This window comes from Siniperca chuatsi, linkage group LG3 (assembly GCF_020085105.1).
Source record: "Siniperca chuatsi isolate FFG_IHB_CAS linkage group LG3, ASM2008510v1, whole genome shotgun sequence".
Lineage (NCBI taxonomy): Eukaryota > Metazoa > Chordata > Actinopteri > Centrarchiformes > Sinipercidae > Siniperca > Siniperca chuatsi.
The window spans coordinates 17,492,176-17,514,257 of NC_058044.1; the positions used below are offsets into that span (position 1 = coordinate 17,492,176).

General features: G+C 38.8%; 2 protein-coding genes across 3 annotated transcripts; one reads left to right on the forward strand and one right to left on the reverse strand.

The window, feature by feature from the left end:
* Nucleotides 1-1,647: 1,647 nt before the first annotated feature.
* LOC122872221 lies at nucleotides 1,648-6,014 on the forward strand. Its single transcript, XM_044188156.1, has 6 exons — nucleotides 1,648-1,942; nucleotides 3,353-3,495; nucleotides 4,815-4,876; nucleotides 4,987-5,100; nucleotides 5,577-5,675; nucleotides 5,779-6,014. Exons 1-6 carry the CDS (start codon nucleotides 1,832-1,834, stop codon nucleotides 5,901-5,903), a joined length of 654 nt encoding a protein of 217 aa, XP_044044091.1. The 5' UTR covers nucleotides 1,648-1,831; the 3' UTR covers nucleotides 5,904-6,014.
* A 9,332-nt stretch (nucleotides 6,015-15,346) lies between these two features.
* chic2 (cysteine-rich hydrophobic domain 2) lies at nucleotides 15,347-21,478 on the reverse strand. Of its 2 annotated transcripts, XM_044188218.1 has the most exons (7): nucleotides 21,066-21,478; nucleotides 19,792-19,846; nucleotides 19,307-19,462; nucleotides 19,114-19,170; nucleotides 18,952-19,011; nucleotides 18,274-18,368; nucleotides 15,347-18,145 (listed from the first exon to the last, which is right to left on the reverse strand). In XM_044188218.1, the coding sequence occupies exons 1-6, from the start codon at nucleotides 21,197-21,199 to the stop codon at nucleotides 18,318-18,320; spliced, it is 513 nt and encodes a 170-aa protein (XP_044044153.1). In that variant the 5' UTR covers nucleotides 21,200-21,478; the 3' UTR covers nucleotides 15,347-18,145; nucleotides 18,274-18,317. The 2 variants fall into 2 exon arrangements, with proteins under 2 accessions (XP_044044153.1, XP_044044143.1); XM_044188208.1 differs by having other exon boundaries at nucleotides 15,347-18,368; nucleotides 21,066-21,464.
* Nucleotides 21,479-22,082: the final 604 nt, after the last annotated feature.

A 22,082-nucleotide genomic window follows, 5' to 3' on the forward strand; every position in this document is an offset into this window, starting at 1 on the left:
CTGATTTCTTTTTTTTTTTTTTGCATGTTTGTCACACTTAAATGTTTCAGATCATCAAACTAATTTAAATATTAGTCAAAGATAACCCAAGTAAACACAAAATGCAGTTTTTAAATGAAGGTTATTATTATTAAGGGAAAACAAAATCCAAACCTACATGGCCCTGTGTGAAAAAGTGATTGCCCCCTAAACCTAATAACTGGTTGGGCCACCCTTAGCAGCAACAACTGCAATCAAGCGTTTGCAATAACTTGCAATGAGTCTTTTACAGCGCTGTGGAGGAATTCTTTTTAATGAGATTTTATATTATTTCCTGTGCATGTGCACATCCAGGCATCTGCCCTTTTGTGTGTACTTAACATTTGTGTGATTTCAACACATTCTTCAACGGTCACATTTCTCGGTGGGGATCAACTGGCAGAACACTGCTGGCGTTATCAGTAGTTGAGGACAAAGTTCAAGTCAACTTCAAATTAATATTTGATTTGAAAATACTGCAAACCAAAAGGTTTTGCTGGAGGGGTTTGGACTTGTAACCTTAGTATTTCTAAAATATTGCCTACAGCCCATACAAGTACTAATATGTTTGATTTACGGTCTCTCAGTTTTTATGTCCTTTCTATCAAGTAAAAAATACGATGCATTGTTATAGATTAAACTACCCAACCGTATAAAGCAGCTAACACATCAACCAGGTGCAACACTAAAATGCTGCTTATATGTTAATGCATCAATAATAAAACAATAGTTTGACAAAACAACGCAAACTCAAGGTCCACTTGCTAGCTTTTACCAGGGCTTTTAACCGTATCACATGGTCTTAATCAGCAGATTGAGTTTGCTCATTTGGCATACGAGCTCAATAGCTGTTGTGATTTCATCCAGAACACTTAGGAGTTAAGCATGAAAGTTCTTTTTTGACCTTGAAAACAGTAGTTTAATTACTACTTTACAGTTTTATTTTAATATTTAATATCTAATTGCCAGTACTATTTTATAACTAAAATGTTAGTTATAAACAATAAAACAATGCAACTATTATCAAAGATATAATATGTGCACAAAGACTTTCACACACTCTACATATACACACATATACGTGAATTAAAAGGAAAGAAATGCCTGCGCAGGAGAGATAGGAAGCTGAAACCTTAAAAACCTCTCCTATAATCTCAAGGCAAGATAAGTAGAATAACGTTAAATAAAAGTAACTAATTCAATAATTACTTGACTGGAGGACTTTTACTTCTAATGGAGTATTTTTGCCTTGTGGTACTGCTATCCCTGCTACAGTGACTGATCTGAGTACGTCCTCCACCACTGCCTCTGGCTGAAAGAATAAAATAAATAATGGTGTATAAGTGGCTTTGATTAATAGGGAAGCTGCTTTTTCTTATTGAAAACAACAAAATGTGAATATGTTAATTAAATGATGTGTGAGGAAAAGAGTATAAACCCTTTTTGTACTGATTGCATGTGTTTAAGTGTCAGTGACAGATCAGAGAGGATGAGAGATTAACGAAATACATTAGCATACATACTGTATATAACAGCCTCTACTAAGATCCCTGTAACACACGTATCAAGATTCCATCAATTCCTCAAACAGGTCAAAGTCTTCCCTCTGGGCTGTTTGCTTTGGTTACATCAGTTCACAGGATAGTATACATATGCTGGTGAGATGCCTCCAGTCGGGAGGCTGTTGATGTAAAGTTTGTGGCAGGCAGTGAAGAGATATATCTAAAGACAAAATAAAAGCTGAGTGTTGAAGACAAACTGGGAGGCTCATATAAGAAAGAAACAGAAAAACAAGATAAGAACCATTCCAAAGATGAAGTGTGTTGCTGTTGTTGTGTCGCTGAGTCTACTCTCACTGGGACACTCTGCTCCCCTGAACAGCTGTGAGAGTCTGGTAAAACCAATAACTATCAGCAAGGAAGATGTAAGTGCACGTCTGCTTTACTTTGCATCTTAAGTATCTATATTTTCAACACAGATAAATTATGTTTTCTTCTATTTAAGAAGTCTGCCAACTGTCCTGCTTCAGGTTCTTATATTTTGTTAGATTAAACGCAAAGACAGGTGAGAGATTTGTAAGTGCAGTCTGTTTGTCCTCTCTTGTATAAGGCTGAACATCTTATTAAACCTGAGTGACTGAACTAAACTGTGAAAGACAAGAGGAAACACAGTCAGAGTTTTTTGTCAGCAGTAAAAATAACATCTCTGGTTTCATCAGATACCATTTAATGATACATATTTATACTATGTAAGTACACAACCTCTACAGTTTTGACTAGACATAAAACTGCCATTTATAATCCTTTTTTTTTAAAGATGTGAAACAGCAACCATAACTAAAAACGCATGTTTTAGTTTGACATCGCTACAGATCAAGCTACAAGTGTGAATCCTGTCGGTATGCATCACTGAAACATATGCAGAAACTAATTCAGTGTATCAAAGACTGTTGCTGTTTCTAACTTTAATACTGTTTAACCTACAGCTGTTAAAAGCCTATAATAAGACTTTTTTTCCATTACAAAGTAAATCTGGCAATTAACGACAGCAACCTGCAGTTTTACAACTCCTCTGTCCTTTCCCACCAAAGTTAGCAAAATACATTACATGCTGTACATACACCATGATTTCTCTTTTTTGGCCCATGAACTTCTTTTTAGGTCCCATAAATTTCTTTCATAATTGCAAATCACTTCAGGTAACACATTTTTTTTTTTTACAGGTCTTTAAGTTCCTAATACTTTCCTGGAAAGAGCTATGTAATACGGTACAAATTATAAAGAAAACAGGAATGTCCTTGAAAGAAAAGCACCATTAAAATGCGGCTAAATATTCCTTTATCATAATTTTTTTATTGAGAACTTTATTTCTCTATTTTATGCTTGTCTGTAGACAAATGTCACATTTTTGCATGTTAAGCTGACTTGCTGTGCACTGACTAAAGGACTTCTGCTATTATATGCTATACCAGTTAACTGGAATTATTTAATTGGCCGTGTACCAAGTTAACACTGTCTCTGTTTTCCAACAACAACTAAAATTACATTGTTCTTTCCAGAAAACTTTTTGTAAATTATTAGGAAATTATTCAGACCAGACATCAAATTACAGATCTGTAAAACAAAGCGTTACCAAATCTCAATATGGCATTATTTTGTGATCAGGTCTCAAGAGCATGGAGGGACATCCGAATGTATAATGTAACATTGATGTTATGTTTTAAACATATTTAATTTAGTATATCAAACTAATCTCCCACGGGCCCACAAAGGGTCCCGGCCCAAAAGTTGAGAAACGTTGATATAATCTATTCTGTGCTCTCTCTGTGCTCCAGATGTTGGGGAGGTGGCTGTACATCGGCGGGAGCTCTGACCTCCCAGGAAGCCGCTCCTTGGGTCACCTGCTGACCAGCGCCTGGCTGGACATCACTGCAACCAGCCAGAGCAACATCCTCAATGTCTTCCAGACTCAGAGAATGTAAATCCCTTCCCACACTCTCACACCACAGCGCTGAAGGCTACATGTTTCTGCTGTTAGAGGGAAATTAAACAACTCCAACCAAGTGTCCCATAGGAATTTCTAAAGCTGAATCCTGATGCTTCCAGTTAATGTGTTTTTACAAACCAAATTTCCTGCTGCTATTGTAAAAAAAAAAGTTATATGGAGGAACTTATTTTGTTATAACTAAATATATAAATATCTTGTTAATGATCGTAGAAAAGGTTTCAATCGTAGTCATCTGGACACTGTTTTCAGAATGAAGACGTTTCGGCTTCCATCCGGAAGTCATTCTCAATTGTGAAAAATGGACCGGGAACTCAGAAATTTAAGCTACTCTGTGTTACTTAAGCCCTGCCCTTAGGAAGGAATCTACCTGAGTATCTGCTGATTACTTTGCCTAGTTTCACCTGAAACTGACCTAATTGTTTCCATGATGGCCCAGTAATCAGTAATCAGACCTTTTCTTTTCTGGCTGCACCTCCCTCCCTCAGACTACGACTGAAACCTTTTCTACGATAGAACACTCCTGGATGAATGAGGGACTACACCGTCTTATCTTGTTAATGAGATATTTTTGAACTAAACAGTTTTGCTCTTGCCACATTGCAAGTTTTATCAAGTATTTTAGCATATGTTTGTCTAGCATTGTCAACTAATATATATCAGGAGACAAGTGAAGGTGTGCATATATCACATCACTGGAACATTTTAGGAGTTAGGTCTTCATAATTTCTAAATAATAAAACCTCATGTCAAAATCAAAGTATGTGTCTTGGGATAATATACAGTAAGTGCAAATATATTTAAACCTGCATGAACTGATTTTTGGCCACTTGGGGACCGTTAACACAACATTAACATATCATCAGCTCAAAAAGTTGTTATGGTGAGCAAACAGTTGCTTATTAACTCATCCAGTTGATACGGAGCAGCATTAGCATTCATTTGCACTCATATTTCTGGGTATAGTTAATAACGCTGACGAGAGCGGTGAGAGTGAATCAAAACAGTAAAGTTGCAGGTCGTAAAACCAAAACTAGCTGAAAGAAACTAAAACGTGAGGGAAACTGCAGAGCTGGGTGATAATTCTCTATGGGTTCATCACCACAAGCAACACCTTTCACATACTTAGTCATTTGATCCATTGATATAATAAAAATATTGATTATAGCAGTTTTAAGTATGTAAAATTTAACACAACTGGTGCAGTAATTTATGTATAGCTGCTTAATTCTGCTGTCTTACTAAAATCATGATATTATGTTCTAATGCAGCCTTTGTTTTTTTCTTCACAGGTATGGCAAATGTTCCAGCTTAACATACAATGTGACCTTTGAAAACAGCACAATGTCAATTGGTGAGTGAAGAAGAGCCACAATGTACCAGAGAGATTCTTTAGAGTGGAAACCTGCATTCAAAAACACACAATTTTCGGTGATTTCCTGTTTGTGTGTGTATTTATCACAGAGCAACCTTTCTACCTCAAGGAAGTCTACCTGGCAACTGACTGTGCCGACTGTCTGGTTGTCTATGAAGAAGTTATCTCTGGCACAGATACTTTCACCAGTCTTCTGCTTTTTAGTAAGAAATACTCACTTATCAGTCCTAAAATACTGAATAAATCAACTTAAATCAGGAAGCTACAGTATGTGAATACAGAGACGGTGTAGTCCCTCATTCGTCCAGGAGTGTTCTATCGTAGAAAAGGTTTCAGTCGTAGTCATCTGGACACTGTTTTCAGAATCAAGACGTTTCGGCTCCCATCCGGAAGTCATTCTCAATTTTATAATTGAGAAAACAGTGTCCAGATGACTACGACTGAAACCTTTTCTACGATGTGAATACAGAGCACTTTTTCCAGCTGGGTTTCAGCACAAAAATCCAATGGATATTTTCTTTTAACAGCATGAACCAATAAAGTAAGCTTTATAGATGAAGTAAACAATTTCCTCTACTCAGTGGGCTGTCTCCAATTACTCTGCCAAGTATCTTTTTTTGTTGAAAAGTTGGCATGTAACTCCTGAGATTGTTCTGAACTCTGACATCTTTATTTCCAGGCAGGAGAAAGAATGTCTCACCTGCTGTTCTGGAGATGCTCAAGAAACAAGCACAATGTCTCCGGATGCCATCGCCCATAATGATAGACACAAACTACGGTGAGAATTTTAACTATTTGTTTTTATCTCTGCATACTGTGCCTCCATAATGTCATACAGAGCTGTTTGTTTTGTGACTTATTTTTAATGTGTATGTACACAGAAATCTGCCCAGACAACATCTCGCCCTCAGAGGGGCTCAGTGCCCTCAACTCCTTATTAGAGGCCAAGATGGAACATCAAGTTGCAAGACTCCTGGATGCTCTTTTTGATATGTTTGTGAACTGATTTATAATTAGCTTTGAGTATGTAAATAATTTTGTATGATAAAGTGAGGATTTATTTTCCCCTGGTAGACATAAGTAATTAAGAAAATTTAATAAAATTAAGATGGAGGAACTGCCTTGTTTTCTTATTATTATAATTAGTGGTAGTCGTGGTGGCATCATTATTGTTGTATTTTTTGCTATTTGATGTCTCATATTATGTACTCTATAAGATATTTTCAAAAACAAGACTTTTTTGTTTATTACACAAATACTGCTCATGAAGATGCATAGTTACACATGTAAGAAAACAAACAAACAAAAAAAAACAAAAACAGAAATAAAGTAAGTCAACAGCAAAACTTGTTACCCAGTAATTGAAGTCAAACTTTTGGCAAATACAATACAATGAGAAGAAGTAAATAGTTAAATAGATTACAAACGAGCAAACAAAGACACTGTGGTAACTATTCGATTGCTACTTAAAAGTAGCTATTATAATTTTAACCAACTTATAAAGATTGTTTACTCTTTCATTTTGTTAGTACTGAATATACTGTATTTTGACGACTGGGTAATGTGTTGGAAGCCCAAACCCTTGCAGAATTTACACATACTGAAAATATATTGTGTCATATCAAAAGTCATTGTCAAAGTCACTGATGTATCTTTCATTACATGCCAATATTTTGTCATTTAAATCCTCTATAACAAGTTAACACCAGGTTTGGGAAGGCTTTGTCCACATCACTGGCGGTAATGAAAGTCATAATTTGCCTTGGTAGCCAAATGGTTACAGTGCATGCCACATGGCCACATGATCGCAACAGTCACCAGTCGATTCCAGCCAGTGTCCTTTGTTGCATGCACCCCTCTCCCTCCCATTAGCTTCAGATGGCTAGTATAATGGATAGCTTGGCTAGCAGTAAACTGATCGCTGAAAAGCAAAACTCTACTAAATCGCCACTCAACAATCACAAAACAGGTATAATAAAACGAGTAACTACAGATAATGCTCCAACAAGGGCATTTGTGGCATAGATAAAAGATGCATGTCAGTATTTGCTTAGTGACAGATCTGACAAAATGGTGGATGTAACAATGTCAGTTTAACTGCAACTGCTACAGAACTGTGCCAGGAGGGGTTGCTATAGCTGAGCTGAACAACTGAAACCAACAGAATTCATTTGGAGCAGCTGGTTTGGTTAGCTATAGCTGTCATGGGTTTGGGTTTGTGTTCTGTTATTTCCTGTTTTATTTTGAAATAGCCTCCTTCCCTCAAGTGTCTTTTAGTTTGCTTCCTGTCTTTGATTGTTTTCACCTGTGTCTTGATCAGTTTCACCTGTGTCTCGTTGTCTCCCTAACCAAAGTGTATTTAGTCTGTGTCCTTCCTTTGTTCTGTGTCAGATCGTTATATGTCGTATCTCTGTCAGCACCCTGGTTTCTTGTACCTTGCCAATTCAGTGTAAGCCTTTTTTTGTTAATAAAATTATCAAACTGCACCTGCTTGGCCTCCGTTGTCTGCATTTGGGTCCTACTCCTGCTTTCCTGCTTGACACACCCCAACAAAAGCTAGCTGTAATTTGAAGGTGAACTTGCTCTTTAAGTAAGTACAAGTTATATACTACCATTCACATCTTCTAAGTTTATACTGAGTTACATACTGTATAATATCATTACAGAAGAGCATGGTACATGCCTGTTTATATCTAGAAAGAACTAGCAGCTTTTAACTGGAAAACCCCTGATAACAGTTTGGTTGATTTTACTGTGATTTGCTAGCAGCTGGCAAAAAACCTGCAGCAGCTTAAAACCTGGAAAGTAATATATTTTAAGTTATTTTTTATCAACAACAGTTATTGTTATTTGTCTTATCTGTAAGCACAGAGCATCTGACAACACTTTTTATTTTTATTTTGGAGGCCTAATTTAGTTGTCTGAATAAAAACCAAAAAACCTTTCTGTCATAACTCCAGCCAACTCCTAGTCATTCGTTCTCTTGTCTGCTTCGTTTTCCCCTGACACACAAACTCTTCTGTTATTTCAAATCCAGCCACTCCTGACCAGCAGGAACCCCTTTCCCCTCACATTCCCCATCACCTGACCTTCTCCTCCCGCCTGCTGTTCCCACTTTCCCTCATAAGCCCTGCAGTATAAACTGTATAGGGCCCATTTCCACTCATTCCCCGCAAGATTATCTGTTGTGCTTACGCTTTTCAGACTACACTATTTTTGTTTAAGATGGTCACTGTGTCAGATTAGGCGATTTTAGAGTCATAAATTCTTGCCGTGACTTGGTCGAGAGACATGACAGACTATACATTGGTCCCAGACCAATCATAGCTTGATGTCTTTCACGATCTACTTGATATTACAAGAATGTAAACAAACTATGGCTTCCCGAAGTGGTGTGTGTGATACTGGCTGTCTTGTGTTCGGAAACGCCTAAAAAAAAAAGAGATTGACCTTTCCTCTGTTTCACAATTCCACCTAGCAGCACCAACAATTTCATTCTTCTTTTGCTTCGCCATGTTTACAGTTGTGTGTGGGAGAGCTCTCTGTGCTCCTATTGGTCAACATCATGGAACACTTTGTGGAAGTTGTCATACTCCCATAGGTGAGAGAAAGCAAAAAAATTCGGACACGCTAGTCTTTTTGTCGGGACGTCTTGAGGCGTCCCAGATGCAGTGTCAGTTGACGTCCTACACTGCATGGGATAAAACGATCAGTTGTCGAGCCTATTTTCCTTTTTCCTGACACCCTTTGTCTGTCGGGTTGGGCTATTGTTGGGCTGATATTGTGTAGTCTGAACCCGGCATTGGCTTTCCAGCCTTTTGTTCTACCTACCTGACCTAGCCTGTATGATCCCCTGCCTGACCCGTGGCCCTATGCCTTTCTGCCTGACCCCTGAAGCAGACACCATCAACTTCAAGCTACGATCAGTGCAATATGCAAAGACACACAGATTTATGATCTTTGTGTAAGTAGATGTAGCAAGCCATGATGGGGTTTATTTATGTTACTGTGGCTGTGCTCAGTCTTAGTCTGTCTGGACAGGAAGAGACCAGATAAGACTCTCTCTCATCTCACTTATCACATGTTTCTCACACTCTCACTTTCGTTGGCTCTTTTTTGTTTTTGGAAAAAAAATCAAACAATCCTTTAATGTGACCATTTGTCATCTTATGCAACTAAGGGAGACACCGTCTGTTTCCGCTGCTGGGCAAGTGGACGTATTTAGCAGAAAGCACAAACATCCCTGGATCCAAATTGCTGACGAAGATGTTTGTGGAGACTGCCTGGGGGAAAATCACTGCTGCTAAGGGGAGTGATGCCATCATGTTGTTCAGGCTCAAAAAATGTAAATTTAATTTCATAGTCTTCAAAGTCTTACATAGAGTGTCCAGTGATGTTTTTCCAAATAAAAAAATTCAGTGTGTAATTTCACTTTTTAAATTGTCTACTTGTAAAAGGTTTGGCTGCTGCTTCACTCTCATAACTAAGATGACCTTGGAAAAAAGCACTCTCTCTATGAGTGAGTAGTATTGATAAAACATGCTGTACAAACATTTTGACATTGGACTGTGTGTCCTGCATTTCAACAACACTTTGTATGTGTTGATGTGTGTGTGTGTATGTATGAATGTATGTATGCATGTATCCTCAGTGCAACCTCTCACTACTTCTACGGTCCTACTGAATACTGGCTGCCCCAACTGTCTTGTTTCCTACTCAAAATACACCATTGGAGGAAGCACATACAGTGGTCTCCAGCTCCTGAGTAAGACTTAAGACATACAAACTGATCAAATGAATGTAGAAGAAATGTTGTCATATAGCCCTCTCTCTCTCTCTCTCTCTCTCCGCGCGCGTACTGATCTCCAGCACCGCCGCTGTTACTCTGCGCTGTGTTGTGAATGATCGTGGACGGTGGTAGAGGAAGGGGACGCGGACACAGAGGGGTTCGGGATTGTGGCTTGACCGTTTATTCGACAGCTCGACATCTATAGTGTTGATAACACAAACTGAGGTTAAATTTTAAACTATCAAAGTACATTTCAATGCACATGTAACTAATAGCAAGCACTCACTGCTTATATTATAATAGATAGCTTTGCATTAGCCACCACACATTAATCACATTTAAACGAAAGAATAAAACATTTTAACTCTCCGTATTACTCTGCATTTAGGTCTTTAACAGTTTAAAACACAAAATATCTGAATAAAATGAACTTTAGTGTGATAACAACAAAGATATTTTTCATTGCAACTTCCACTATCGTTAACATGGCTTACCTATAGCGTTGATAACACGAACTGAGGAAAAGTATCAACACTGCGGTACATCAAGAGGTTCAAACCATGCTAAAGGCACTTGAATCTACCTTAACACAACAGTGGTATAGCGACATCTTGTGGACAACACAATACACTGCCTTACAGTCACTTTTACATTCAAAAGAATTCATAAGAAAGATGTCACTGAAATGGATTTGCACTGACATCTGAGAGTTTACACACTATCAAACATCAGACTAGGGGTGGACGATATGGTTAAAATCGTCAGTCACTTTTACCACATGTAATCTATATCGCAGTTTCAACATGTATTGTGATACAATATGTTTTTTGGAAAGTCAGTTGAGAGCCTTTATAGATGAAACATCCACATGTCTGTTTTCTGCTAATCCAGTGAATTAGATATCTGACAAATCAAGGTACTTCACCATACTGATGCAAAAATCCTGTAAATCCAATATTGTCATTAAGCAATGGTGACCTAAAACAACCATTGATATTAAGCTACCTTGGTATACACAGAATGACAAAATCTCTTGTGGGTTGGCAAATCATCTCATGACAGTGGTGGAAAGTAACAAAGTATGTTTACTCAAGTTCTGTACTTAAGTACAATTTTGGTGTACTTGTACTTTACTAAAGTATTTCTATTTCATGCTACTTTATACATATTCTCCACTATACCTTACTTAACAGAGAAATATTTCCCATCTAAACTTCTTACATGTTTTCATTTAAAGGTCCAGTGTAGGATTTAGTGGCATCTAGAGGTGAAATTCCGGTTTGCAACCATTTGAATACAGCTCGCATCACCCCCCTTCCAAGCGTGTAGAAGAGACTATGGTGGCCGCGAAACTTGTGAACTTAATGCTGAGGATGTTTTATGAGTCTGTGATGGCCAGTGCTATCCTGTATACTGTTGCATGCTGGGGCAGCAGGTTGAGGGTAGCGGATGCTAACAGGCTCAACAAACTGATCCGTAAGGCCAGTGACATTGTGAGGGTGAAGCTGGACTCTGTCGGTGGTGTCAGAGAGGAGGATGCTGGCCATACTACATGCCATCTTGGACAGTGTCTCCCACCCACTCCATGACGTGCTGGTCAAACAAAGGAGTACCTTCAGCGGAAGACTCATCCCCCCAAAAAGCACCACAGAGCGCCACAGGAAGTCATTCCTGCCTGTGGCCATCAAACTCTTTAACTCCTCCCTCTAAGTGTTAGTCTATAGTCTATATCCTAAGTCAATGAACTGGACATTGATCATTAACATCACTGCAATACTTGAAATAATTGTGCAATATTCTGTGTTAATAACCCTGTGCAATATACTCTTTTCAGTTTAAAATTCCCTATTTATTGATATTTATTCATACTTCTATTACTGCTGTGCAATATCCACCATCTCATTATAATCTTAATAAGCTACACTTGACAGTTCATGCACTATTACTTATTACTTATATTATTACATTGTATTATTAGACTGTACATACTTATCAACCGGTAATCCACTTGTACTTTACACTTATTTTAATTTTATACTTATGTCTGTTATGGACAGACAGGCAGGGAACACCGAGATGGAACCAGAATGTTCTTTATTGGATTACTGCCAGATATTGTAGGTGTGTAGGTATGAAGAGAGGGAAGTCTGTAGGAGGAAAGACTCGCTGGAGAGGGAGATCGCTGGAGACAGGAGAACGCTGGAGAAGGGAATCGTTGGCGAAAAAGTCTTATGCTGAGTAGCATAGGGTGTCCTTGTCACAAACAAGGTCAGACCTAGACTGAGGTGAGTGCAGGGCTTTTATGCAGGCTGTGATTGTGAGCTAATGGGGAGCAGGAGTGTGATTGGGAACAGGTGTGGATGATTAGTGGATGATTAGTGCATGGTGGAGCCTGGTGAATCCGTGACAATGTCCACTTGGTACTTAATTTATCTTGCCTGTATTATAGTGTATTATATTTGATTGCTTACTTCTTCTATTCCTGTGTGCACTGACGTGATAGTGAGCAGCTGTAACAAAAGAGTTTCCCCTCGGGGATCAATAAAGTATTTCTGATTCTGATTCAAAAGGCCGTATCTAGAGCTAGTGTTTGGTTTGTCTGTTCTGGGCTACTGTAGAAACATGGCGGTGCAACATGGCGACCTCCGTGGAAGGGGACCCGCTCCCTCTGTAGATAAAAACGACTTATTCTAAGGTAACGAAAACACAACAGTTCTTATTTTCAGGTGATTATACACTAATGAAAACATATTTATAAATAGTATATTCCATTCCTGCCAATAGATCCTCCTAAATGTTACATACTGGACCTTTAAATAACTGTTTGTGGCTGGAAGATGCGAAAGTATCCAATATTTCTCAAAAAAGATTAAAGCAGAAAATGTGAAAATTTGTGAAGCAGAATTTAGTTTTTTCTTCTTTCCAACCCAATTAAACATCTCATGACTCCTCAGATTTATCTTTCAACCCTTGATAGGGGCCCCGACCCCTAGGTTGAGAACCACTGGACAACAACATTCTAATAATGTCATATATTATTAGATTGGGGCCATTTTTCGAGTACATTTACTTTTACTTTTGATACTTTAAGTACATTTTACTGATAATGCTTCTGTAATTTTACTTGAGTAGGATTTTGAATGCAGGACTTTTTTTTTTTACATGTAATGGAGTATTTTTACATTAATGTATTGGTGCTTTTACTTAAGTAAAGGATCTGAATACTTCTTCCACCAATGCCTCACAATTTACTGTATGTCTATTGTCATACTGCCCATTTGTGAGTCAGACTATTCACAAAGTTACTCTTAATAGGAAAACAAGACTAAGAGTCTACAGCCATGCTTGCGGCTCTGTGACACTGTACTGAGACACAGTGCTTTTAGCTAAATGCTAACATCAGCGAGCTGACAATGACAATGTTAACATGCTGATAAGGAACAGTCAGGGGATCAGCAAAGTTTGTTTGGAAACCATGAATGTCTGTACAAACGTTCACTACAATCAATTGTAGAGAGACTGACATTGCCATCCCTTCAGTGCCACACCACTAGCATGGCTAGAAATAAAATTCAGTCCATCTCCTTGTGTTTAAATCTCTGAAGTTAGTCTTGACTGAGCTCCTCTGTATACACTTGTTCTGTCTTTCAGGCAGTAGAAATAAGGTGACTGCCGCTGAGCTGGAAGAGTTTACCAAGCATCTGTTTTCCTGGACCCAGAAAAAGGTATGAACATTTACACATGTAATCTGGCTGCAAGGCTATTAATCCATGACTATGTTAGAAGGTGTAGTCCCTCATTCATCCAGGAATGTTCCATCGTAGAAAAGGTTTCAGTCGTAGTCATCTGGACACTGTTTTCAGAATCAAGACATTTCGGCTCCCATCTAAAAGTAATTCTCAATTGTGAAAAATGCTCTGAGAACTCAGAAATTTAAGCTACTCTGTGTTACTAAACCAAGCCCTGCCCTCAGGAAGGAGTCTTCCTGAGTGTCTGCTGTTTACCCTGCCTAGTTTCACCTGAAACTGACCTTCTTTTGTTTCCATGATGGCCCAGTAATCAGGCCTATTGTTTTCTGGCTACACCTCCCTCATCACTGTTAAGTACCTGATTAGCATATGATTGGCTTGACCATGGTGATAATAAACTGTGGTAGATCGTTGGCAGGTTGAATCTCAGACCACCATTTCTGTTCAAAGAGGGGTTTTCTTTTTTCACAAAATGGCTTCTTTGACTCCTCTTTCAAACCAACTCTTCACTCTACTTAGAATCTTCACCTCACTGTCTTCAAATGTGTGGTAAATGGTCTGAAATGTAGTTTCAGGTGAAACTAGGCAGGGTAAACAGCAGAAACTCAGGAAGACTCCTTCCTGAGGGCAGGGCTTAAGTAACACAGAGTAGCTTAAATTTCTGAGTTCTCAGACCATTTTCACAATTGAGAATGACTTCCGGATGGAAGCCGAAACGTCTTCATTCTGAAAACAGTGTCCAGATGACTACGATTGAAACCTTTTCTACCATGGCTATGTTGTTTTTTTAACAGTATATCCACAAGGAATGCTCACTTTGACTTTTGCGTAATGTTTTTAACATGTGAATACTGAATGTACCTGCACCTTTAATAGTCAAAAGAAACTGTGCCTTCATATGTAAAGCAGCTGCAGCGAAATTTTACTTGTGTTGTAGCTAAGTGCAAACAAAATTCAGTATAGCCAATAGTAAAATGCATAGGTGAATTAAAGGTTGTTTTCTCTTAATAATAACAACCTTCATTAAAAAACTGCATTTTGTGTTTACTTGCATTATCTTTGACTAATATTTAAATTTGTTTGATCTGAAACATTTAAGTGTGACAAACATGCAAAAAAACAAGAAATCAGGAAGGGGGCAAACACTTTTTCACACCACTGTAGGTCATGTAGGTAATGACAACCTTCGGGTTTTATGCTTATTTAAATGGAAACATTTGACTTTTCATCTAGCGCCATATCAGGTTATATTTGTTCAATACTTTAGTTTAAGACTAAACTCCTTCAAAACTACTAACATTCCCATCAGCCTCAGCTGTGCTTTGTGTTTTGTACTAATTAGCAAATTTTAGCATGCAAACATGCTAAACTAATATGGTAAATGCGAAAAACATACCTGCAAAACATCAGCATGTTAGCATGCCGATGTTAGCATTTCAACTCAAAGCACCATCGTACATCATATGTCTTATTTTGCTTCTCATCCAAGAGGCTTCATCACTTCTGCTGACATGCCAAGGGGTCCCAGGCATTCAAACCACTTTTGGGTTCTTCACACATTGACTTTACATGAGAATAGTTGAGGTTGCACGTTAAGTCACCTGGCAGCCACGTTAAAGTGTGAACTGGTGTGAAATGGCCCGGAGAACGATGTCAGGATGGCATTTTAAGTTGTACCAGGAGGTGCTACAGCCTCCCTCTGCTCAGGGATGGCTGATCCAATTTAACATATAGATGGCCTTCTTCACCCTTCTTTACCATTAACTTCACTGTCCAAAATTTGTACATGCTATCTTTTGAATGAGCGTCCCTTGTTCTTCCATTGTAGGTAGACTGTTGCGTTTTGACCCAAGACCATGGCCCTCCTCTGTTGGGCCATGCACTTATTACAAATCACACTGACTTACAGAGGAGGATGCCCATAGCTTTGTTTATTGGTAGCTTATTACTGTACATACACCTGCTCATGAGTCATATGTACATATATCTTTCTCTTCCTCATACACACACACACAAACACACACACACACACACACACAAAAACACCCCAGATTATATAAAAAGGACTCATTTTCTGTGCAGGGTTCAATCACAGTCTGAGAACTACAAAGACCATTTGCCTCTGCATATACCATGCACATACACACACACACCACAAATATCTGCATATGGCCTTATGCCTTGATTTACATAGAACAGACAACAATCAAAAATATAGAAAAGTGACTGATGAATCAACAGGCAACCCAGTGGTAATCAAGTGAATTTGGGTCTTTTAACATAAACCAACACAATGTCTGAGCTTTGTGTGTCCGTGCAATATGTGCTTCCTTTCCTATCTAAACAGGAAGAGCACAGAAAGGTTAGTTGTCTTTTTGTTAGTGGCATTTTTCAATTTCAAAACAAACTAATTTTACAGTTATTCAAGTAACGCATGATTTGTATGGTATACTTGACCCCCGGTGTAACTTTGGAACATATCTGACAGTGAGATTTTCACTACATTTTGTTGTTTATCTAGTATAATCCCCTGAGTATGACCCATACAGAGCTGAGTGACCTAAAACTAAGTGGCTTTGTTGAATCTTATTATAAATCAAGAGGTGTGCTGAGCAGGAAAAACTTAATCTATACCATATTCAAAAGGGCCTTCTTTTTCTGTTCTGCCTTGCTGGCAAATGGTTCTATGTTGTATGTCAACAGTTTAAAAAAAATACTCTTATGCCTTTATCACAAAGCAGGATTGTTAGTTAGCTAGATAACTGATCTAAATCGAGCCTGGAACAAGTCTTTTTACTTAAACCTGCATTGATTGACATGTTATCAAATTATTATGTTAATATAACAAATTTGTTAGCCAACAGTTGCCTATTTACACATCCAGTAGACACATCATTATTAATTGTGTTTCTGGCCACCTGATGAATGTAAGTACACTATTCACTCTCCTTTTAGCTCCATTATCGGTCTCCATTAACTCCTAAGGGAAATATCTGGCTCTTTAGCTGCTAAATGCTGCACTATGTTAACCAGCTAGTTGCCAACTGTGTCTGTCTGCTGTTGGTGCTGGATAGGTAGTGAACAGTGGGTTTATCAGAGCTTTTCCTCTGAAAACAGCTGCCTGCTGCTGTTGGAAACAAGACTGATGAGAGCAGTGAAACTGAGCCAAAACATTAAAGTTGCAGGCCAGAAAACCAAAACAATGAGGTGAAAGATGCTAAAACGCTCCGTAGAGCTAAGGAGAATTGCAGAGTTGGGTACGTTCATCATTACATGTAACCCCTTTCACATTACATTTACATTGTTAATATAAAACTACTGATAAGTGCAGCTTTAAGTCCATGTTCCTGATTTTGGAAAGGTCTGGTATTACTCAGTGCAGTTATCAAGCTAACTTCAGTAATCCTGCTTCATGATACAGAACCCTGGTATTACCTAACACATAATAAAGAGGACCTAACACTTTTGGTCACCCCAGACCTCTGAATGTAATGAGTCAGATTATATCTTATACAGAGGAACTTTCTCACAAGAGCCACATCTTTTACACTCATAATTAAGCCAGGATCAGCAGATAAGGAAGAGGCCATGTGAAGGTGTTAAAGACAAAGCGATTGTGTGCTTCAGTGTTGACACATGACCATAAAGACAAAAAGGAAACAATCTTTGCAAAAAAAAACCAAAAAAAAAAAAAACCCAACAACCAAGGCCTATTTCACAAATGCACATATTATATGCAGACTCACACATTTATAAATTACTACAACAAAAGTAACAAAGATTGGTTATGGCAAAGGAAGAACCCTGCTTTACAGAGTAAAGAGTATCTCTTCATGTCTGATTTGTCTCTTTTTTGCTTATCTTTCTCTGACACACACACATACACAACACAGTGAGCAGTTTTGCAAGCATTGACTGCCTCTCTTTCACCAAAACAGTTAACAAAACTAGAAATACAAAAAAAAAAAGACAAGAAAAAATGGTTTCTTCTCTTCATCGCTAGTGGCCTTCTTTCCAGCTTACATGTTCCACTGCGACTCAGATGCTGTTGGTAGGCAGCCAGCCCATCACCTGGACACACATAATGCTGAAAACAAATTGTTCCAGGTAAACTGTGTAGCATAAAGACCCATTCATACTACGGAGAGAACAGTCAGTGTGTGATTGTCACTGGGTTAGGGTGATGCACAGTGAAGTGTGCAGAAGGAGGTGAGAGGATAAGGATGTCTGGTAGTTGATAAGAAGAGTGACATTATTCAGTTCTGGTGTTCTGACCACAGGCCCAACATGTTCCTGTATGACTAGTCTGTCCGCTGCAGAGCTGATTTGGATGAAGGTTCCTTTGGAGTTCCATGTTATGTTGCCTCTACAGCTTCTAGTAATTATCTAGAGCTCCAATCCAACTGTTACAAAAGCACTGGGGTATATTTTTTGCAGGTGAAGTTGGTGGTGAGACAGTAAGTATCATGGTCTGACTGTGCCATGTGCTTAGGGAACATACAAGTGACAAAATTCCAGTTGTAGCTCACAGAACTCAATTTGAGAGTCCAGTCTCCAGCTCTAGTTCCAAAATCCATAACGCTGCCCATGGCTGGTTCTCCCCTGACATCTCACAGGCTGGTGCTGGTTAGCATGGCTTGACAGTGTGCCAGCTCGCCTGATAGGTCATGGTTCAATGGTGAAGTCACTCCAAAAACAAGTGTTGGGATGCTGGATTTGTAAACAAGGGTGGTATGAGAAGGTATGTGTGAGAGAACAGGGGGGAGGATCAATGCTACCCTGTAAACAAAAATATTGGGAGTATTTTGGGAAAGGTAATTATTTGGGAGCTTGACAACCATAGTGGTGCAGCAGTGGAGGTTTAAGATCAGCCGCAGTCGGACTAGTCCGGTCTGAAGATGGGGATCTTAGGTAAGAACTCTATTAGGATTACCTGCAGGGGATAAGAGAAAAAGCTTAGACGAAGTGGTAGAGATTTTGCTACAGTGTTTCTACCAAAGTAGCTATCACTTTACTATCTCAGATCGTATTGGGCCATTGCAGGCAATATTGCAAATCAATGTGATCAAGTACATTGATAAGTATTTAATTCACTGGGTTATCCAAAAACTGTACTTTTCCATCTAATAATCTTATCTATAAACAGTTTCTCAATTGAATCTTCACATAACATGCAATGCAATGTGACGTCATCTAGCAGTGCATTGCCTTGAACCATCAAATACATTCAAGCGCACATTACATTGCAGATTACTATGTAACATGAATATTGTCATACTACTATTAACTACTATTAACCTTGCAGTTGTTGCGATGGAGGATAAAATAATTGCAGCCATGATATTTTTCCGGTTGTAAACTCTTTCCTCATAGTATTATAAAGCGTTGTGCAGTTGTTTTGGCCTTCAAACTCATCTATCAACTACCCAAACCAGCGTTCCTGTATTGTACACCCGATAAGTATGCTTTCATTTGAGACCATTACGTCCATCCAACTAACCGCAACAGATACTTACATATTCCATCATGTTGTTGGTTTCACACTTCCTTTTGCTTAGTCTCCAATGCAAGCACAACTGCAAACAGAGTGCAATAGTGATCAGAGATTTTTTAATAAACGTGTCCTAACAAGGTACACTATTAATACACACATATCCATTCATGCCTTCACTACTCACCTTGTGGTAAAGTCTGCTGTTCTCCCACTCCAGAAGTTTCTCTATAGATCTTCTTGTCTGGAAGACAACAGTGACATTAGATGATATTCTTTCCACCCCAGAAAAATCCACACATTCACCTTTTTCCTGAATCCCTAGTTGATTCGGATTTACTGTGATGTTGTTGCAAATGCAAGATGGATGGGTATCTCACCCTCTTGCTGAGGCAGATGACAGGCCATAAACTGAAGCCCAATGTGCAACAGCAGCAGAGGCAGCCACACAGGAGCCACCGCACATTCACTGGCAGCGTCTTCCTCAGGCAGCTGTTCACACGGTTGATACTGGCTTTGAATTCCTCTGGTGCCACCTGAGAAAGTGCACATACGTGGTATAGTTAATACAGTAACATTTAATGTTCTTAGATGGCAGGCTGGAATGCTGCATGTAGCATTCACACCAATTTTATCTGTGCTACAGAAATGTAATCTGTGTTTTGCATTGGTGATCAGATGAATGAATGCATCAAGACAACATACTGCACTACAAAATATTTAGCACTTTTAATATAAAAATCAATCAAATGAATCATATGTTGGCTGGTGGCTAGAATATAACATAAATCTTGTGGTGACACAAATGTGAGATGTCTTTTTGCCATAGTTAATATGTACTAATGAATAACAAGAGGACACTCACCTTTCCCGTAAGTGCTGAAGGAAATTCTGACTCAAATTTGTTACTAAGCCCAAACCTGTGGGAGTGAGGGGGAAAATTAGACAGTTATACATAAGCAGACAGACGCCCTATTTGGATAACTGGTATGAATAAACAAACGTTTGCTGAATGTCATCAAGTCTAACACATGTGCTACTGAACTTTACATTTCAGGGCTCCTGTGGAGTAAAATTTTACTCTACTTAGCCAAAGGTAAATCTACTGAGCCCAGCAGGTATCAAGAGTAAATTATCACTGTTCAAATTTAATATGCAGCAGGATAAACCTTCTGAATTTTTAAAAGGAGCCCTAAAGCACAGACACATTGTTATAATATCAAAACAAAAACTATCTGATATTTCATATAAAATATTTTAGGGGTGTCAAAGATGACACATAGTTGTGTTAGACACCCAAATCCCCAACGATATCTATGTTCATTAGCCCTACGTCCCACTAAAAGTGTATTATACAGAAGCAGCCCATTCAGATTGCACACAACCTGATACATTTAACTGTTTATTCTGGTCACTGGCAGCCAAGATGGCCAGTGATAAAGTAGTGCTGACGTCTAATGTGATAACTTAGCACTATTAATTTGAATGAATGATGTCAGTAGTTTGAACCCTAAACTACAGTGACACACTGCTGCAGGTAACACTCTGGGTGCTCCTCCCCCTTACCTGACTGGACTAGAGACAACATCCAGTAACTTCAGTTCCTACTGCTTACAACAACTTTATGTTAATATTTGGCTGGGTATAGTTTGCCTGCCAGCGACGTAATTGAGGGTACTGGGGGTTATTAATTCCAGGGTAGATGTACCAATTTGTAAGCACGATTTAGCTAAATCTGTACCCTTTATTCTTACACCCAGGCTCAGTACAAAACAACACAACGAGTCTGATCCCGAGTCAGTTCAATCAACCAATAACGGGGACAAACTGTCTCGACTTGAAAATAGCTAGCGCAACAGCACATCACATTACATTACGTGGTAACGTTAGATAAAACAAATGTACATATTTATTGGGTCATGTACTTCAGCTAAAACGAAAGCTAAATCTAATCAGCCACTCCTCGCCTGCTCGCAGAGTTAGCTCGCTGCTAACTTAGTAGCTAGCTGGCTACGCTAGGTCACCAGCGGTAGCTAACTTAGCTAGCAGCCAGTTATCCACGGAGACCGCGGCTGCTAATCATTTCACGGTAACGGTAAACTCCAATCTCGATGCCCGTAAGCGTCGCCAGTTGCTTACACGGTGACGTGGCCGGACCCTCGCACCACCACCGGGTCCGGAGCGTACTTGAGGAGCTGCTCCTCCGCGGCCCTGTCCTCGTCCTCCTCTTCCTCCTCCTCCTCTTCGTAGATCTCATCAAAGTCCTCCATCATCGCACGACTCGGCCTCGCGCTTCCCGGGAGAGACACCGGGAGAGACACGATGCCGAAGAACAGCGAAACCTTACCGAGAGAAGAGTACAAAGAGAACCGTGAAGACAACCACAAAAAATATCAACCCGTCCCAGAGACGATACAGTTCACATCGTTCAGCCAGCTCCGAAACAAAACATCAACATCCGCCGCAGTAACCGTACGACACCGGAAGGGGGACAGACGTGCTGACGTCTGATTTCTTTTTTCCAAAGAGACATTTACAGAAGAAGGATTTTGTAACACGCACGATTTGTCATGTTTTTTTCACTTAAATGGGAAAATGTGTTGTTTGGTTTCTTTGACCACAGCAGGTACGATAAGGACAAACTCCACCCGATACATTTTATTATTAACACGGTGTAGATACATTTTATTATTAACAGAATACGTTTTTGAGAATACTTCATAAATATAAACACTCAGAAAGAACAAACATATTTTATATTCATAAATATAAACACTCAAAGAACAAACCCCTTTTTCCTGCTCAGAAAACGAAAAAAAAAAAAAAAATTATTATTGTTTACAGCCTAAAAAAATAGTAAAATCTGTGTAGCCTACTGACAGGCTCTATTTTATCTCTTTATGGTGCTTGTTTGTATATCTTTAAACTTTTGACTTGATACTATATGTTCTACACCTTTGTGTACAAAAAATTGCAAGAAAGGAAACAACTTAATTTAAAAGAGAATAAGAACGTTAATGTGACTTTATCAAAAATATTTACAAAATGTATATTCTTTAATACCTTCTATCTAGCCATTTGTCTCCATTCATTTCAGTGTATTTGGTGTATAAAATCAAGATGCAGTGAACTGAAAGTTGCTTGAGATGTGTGTAT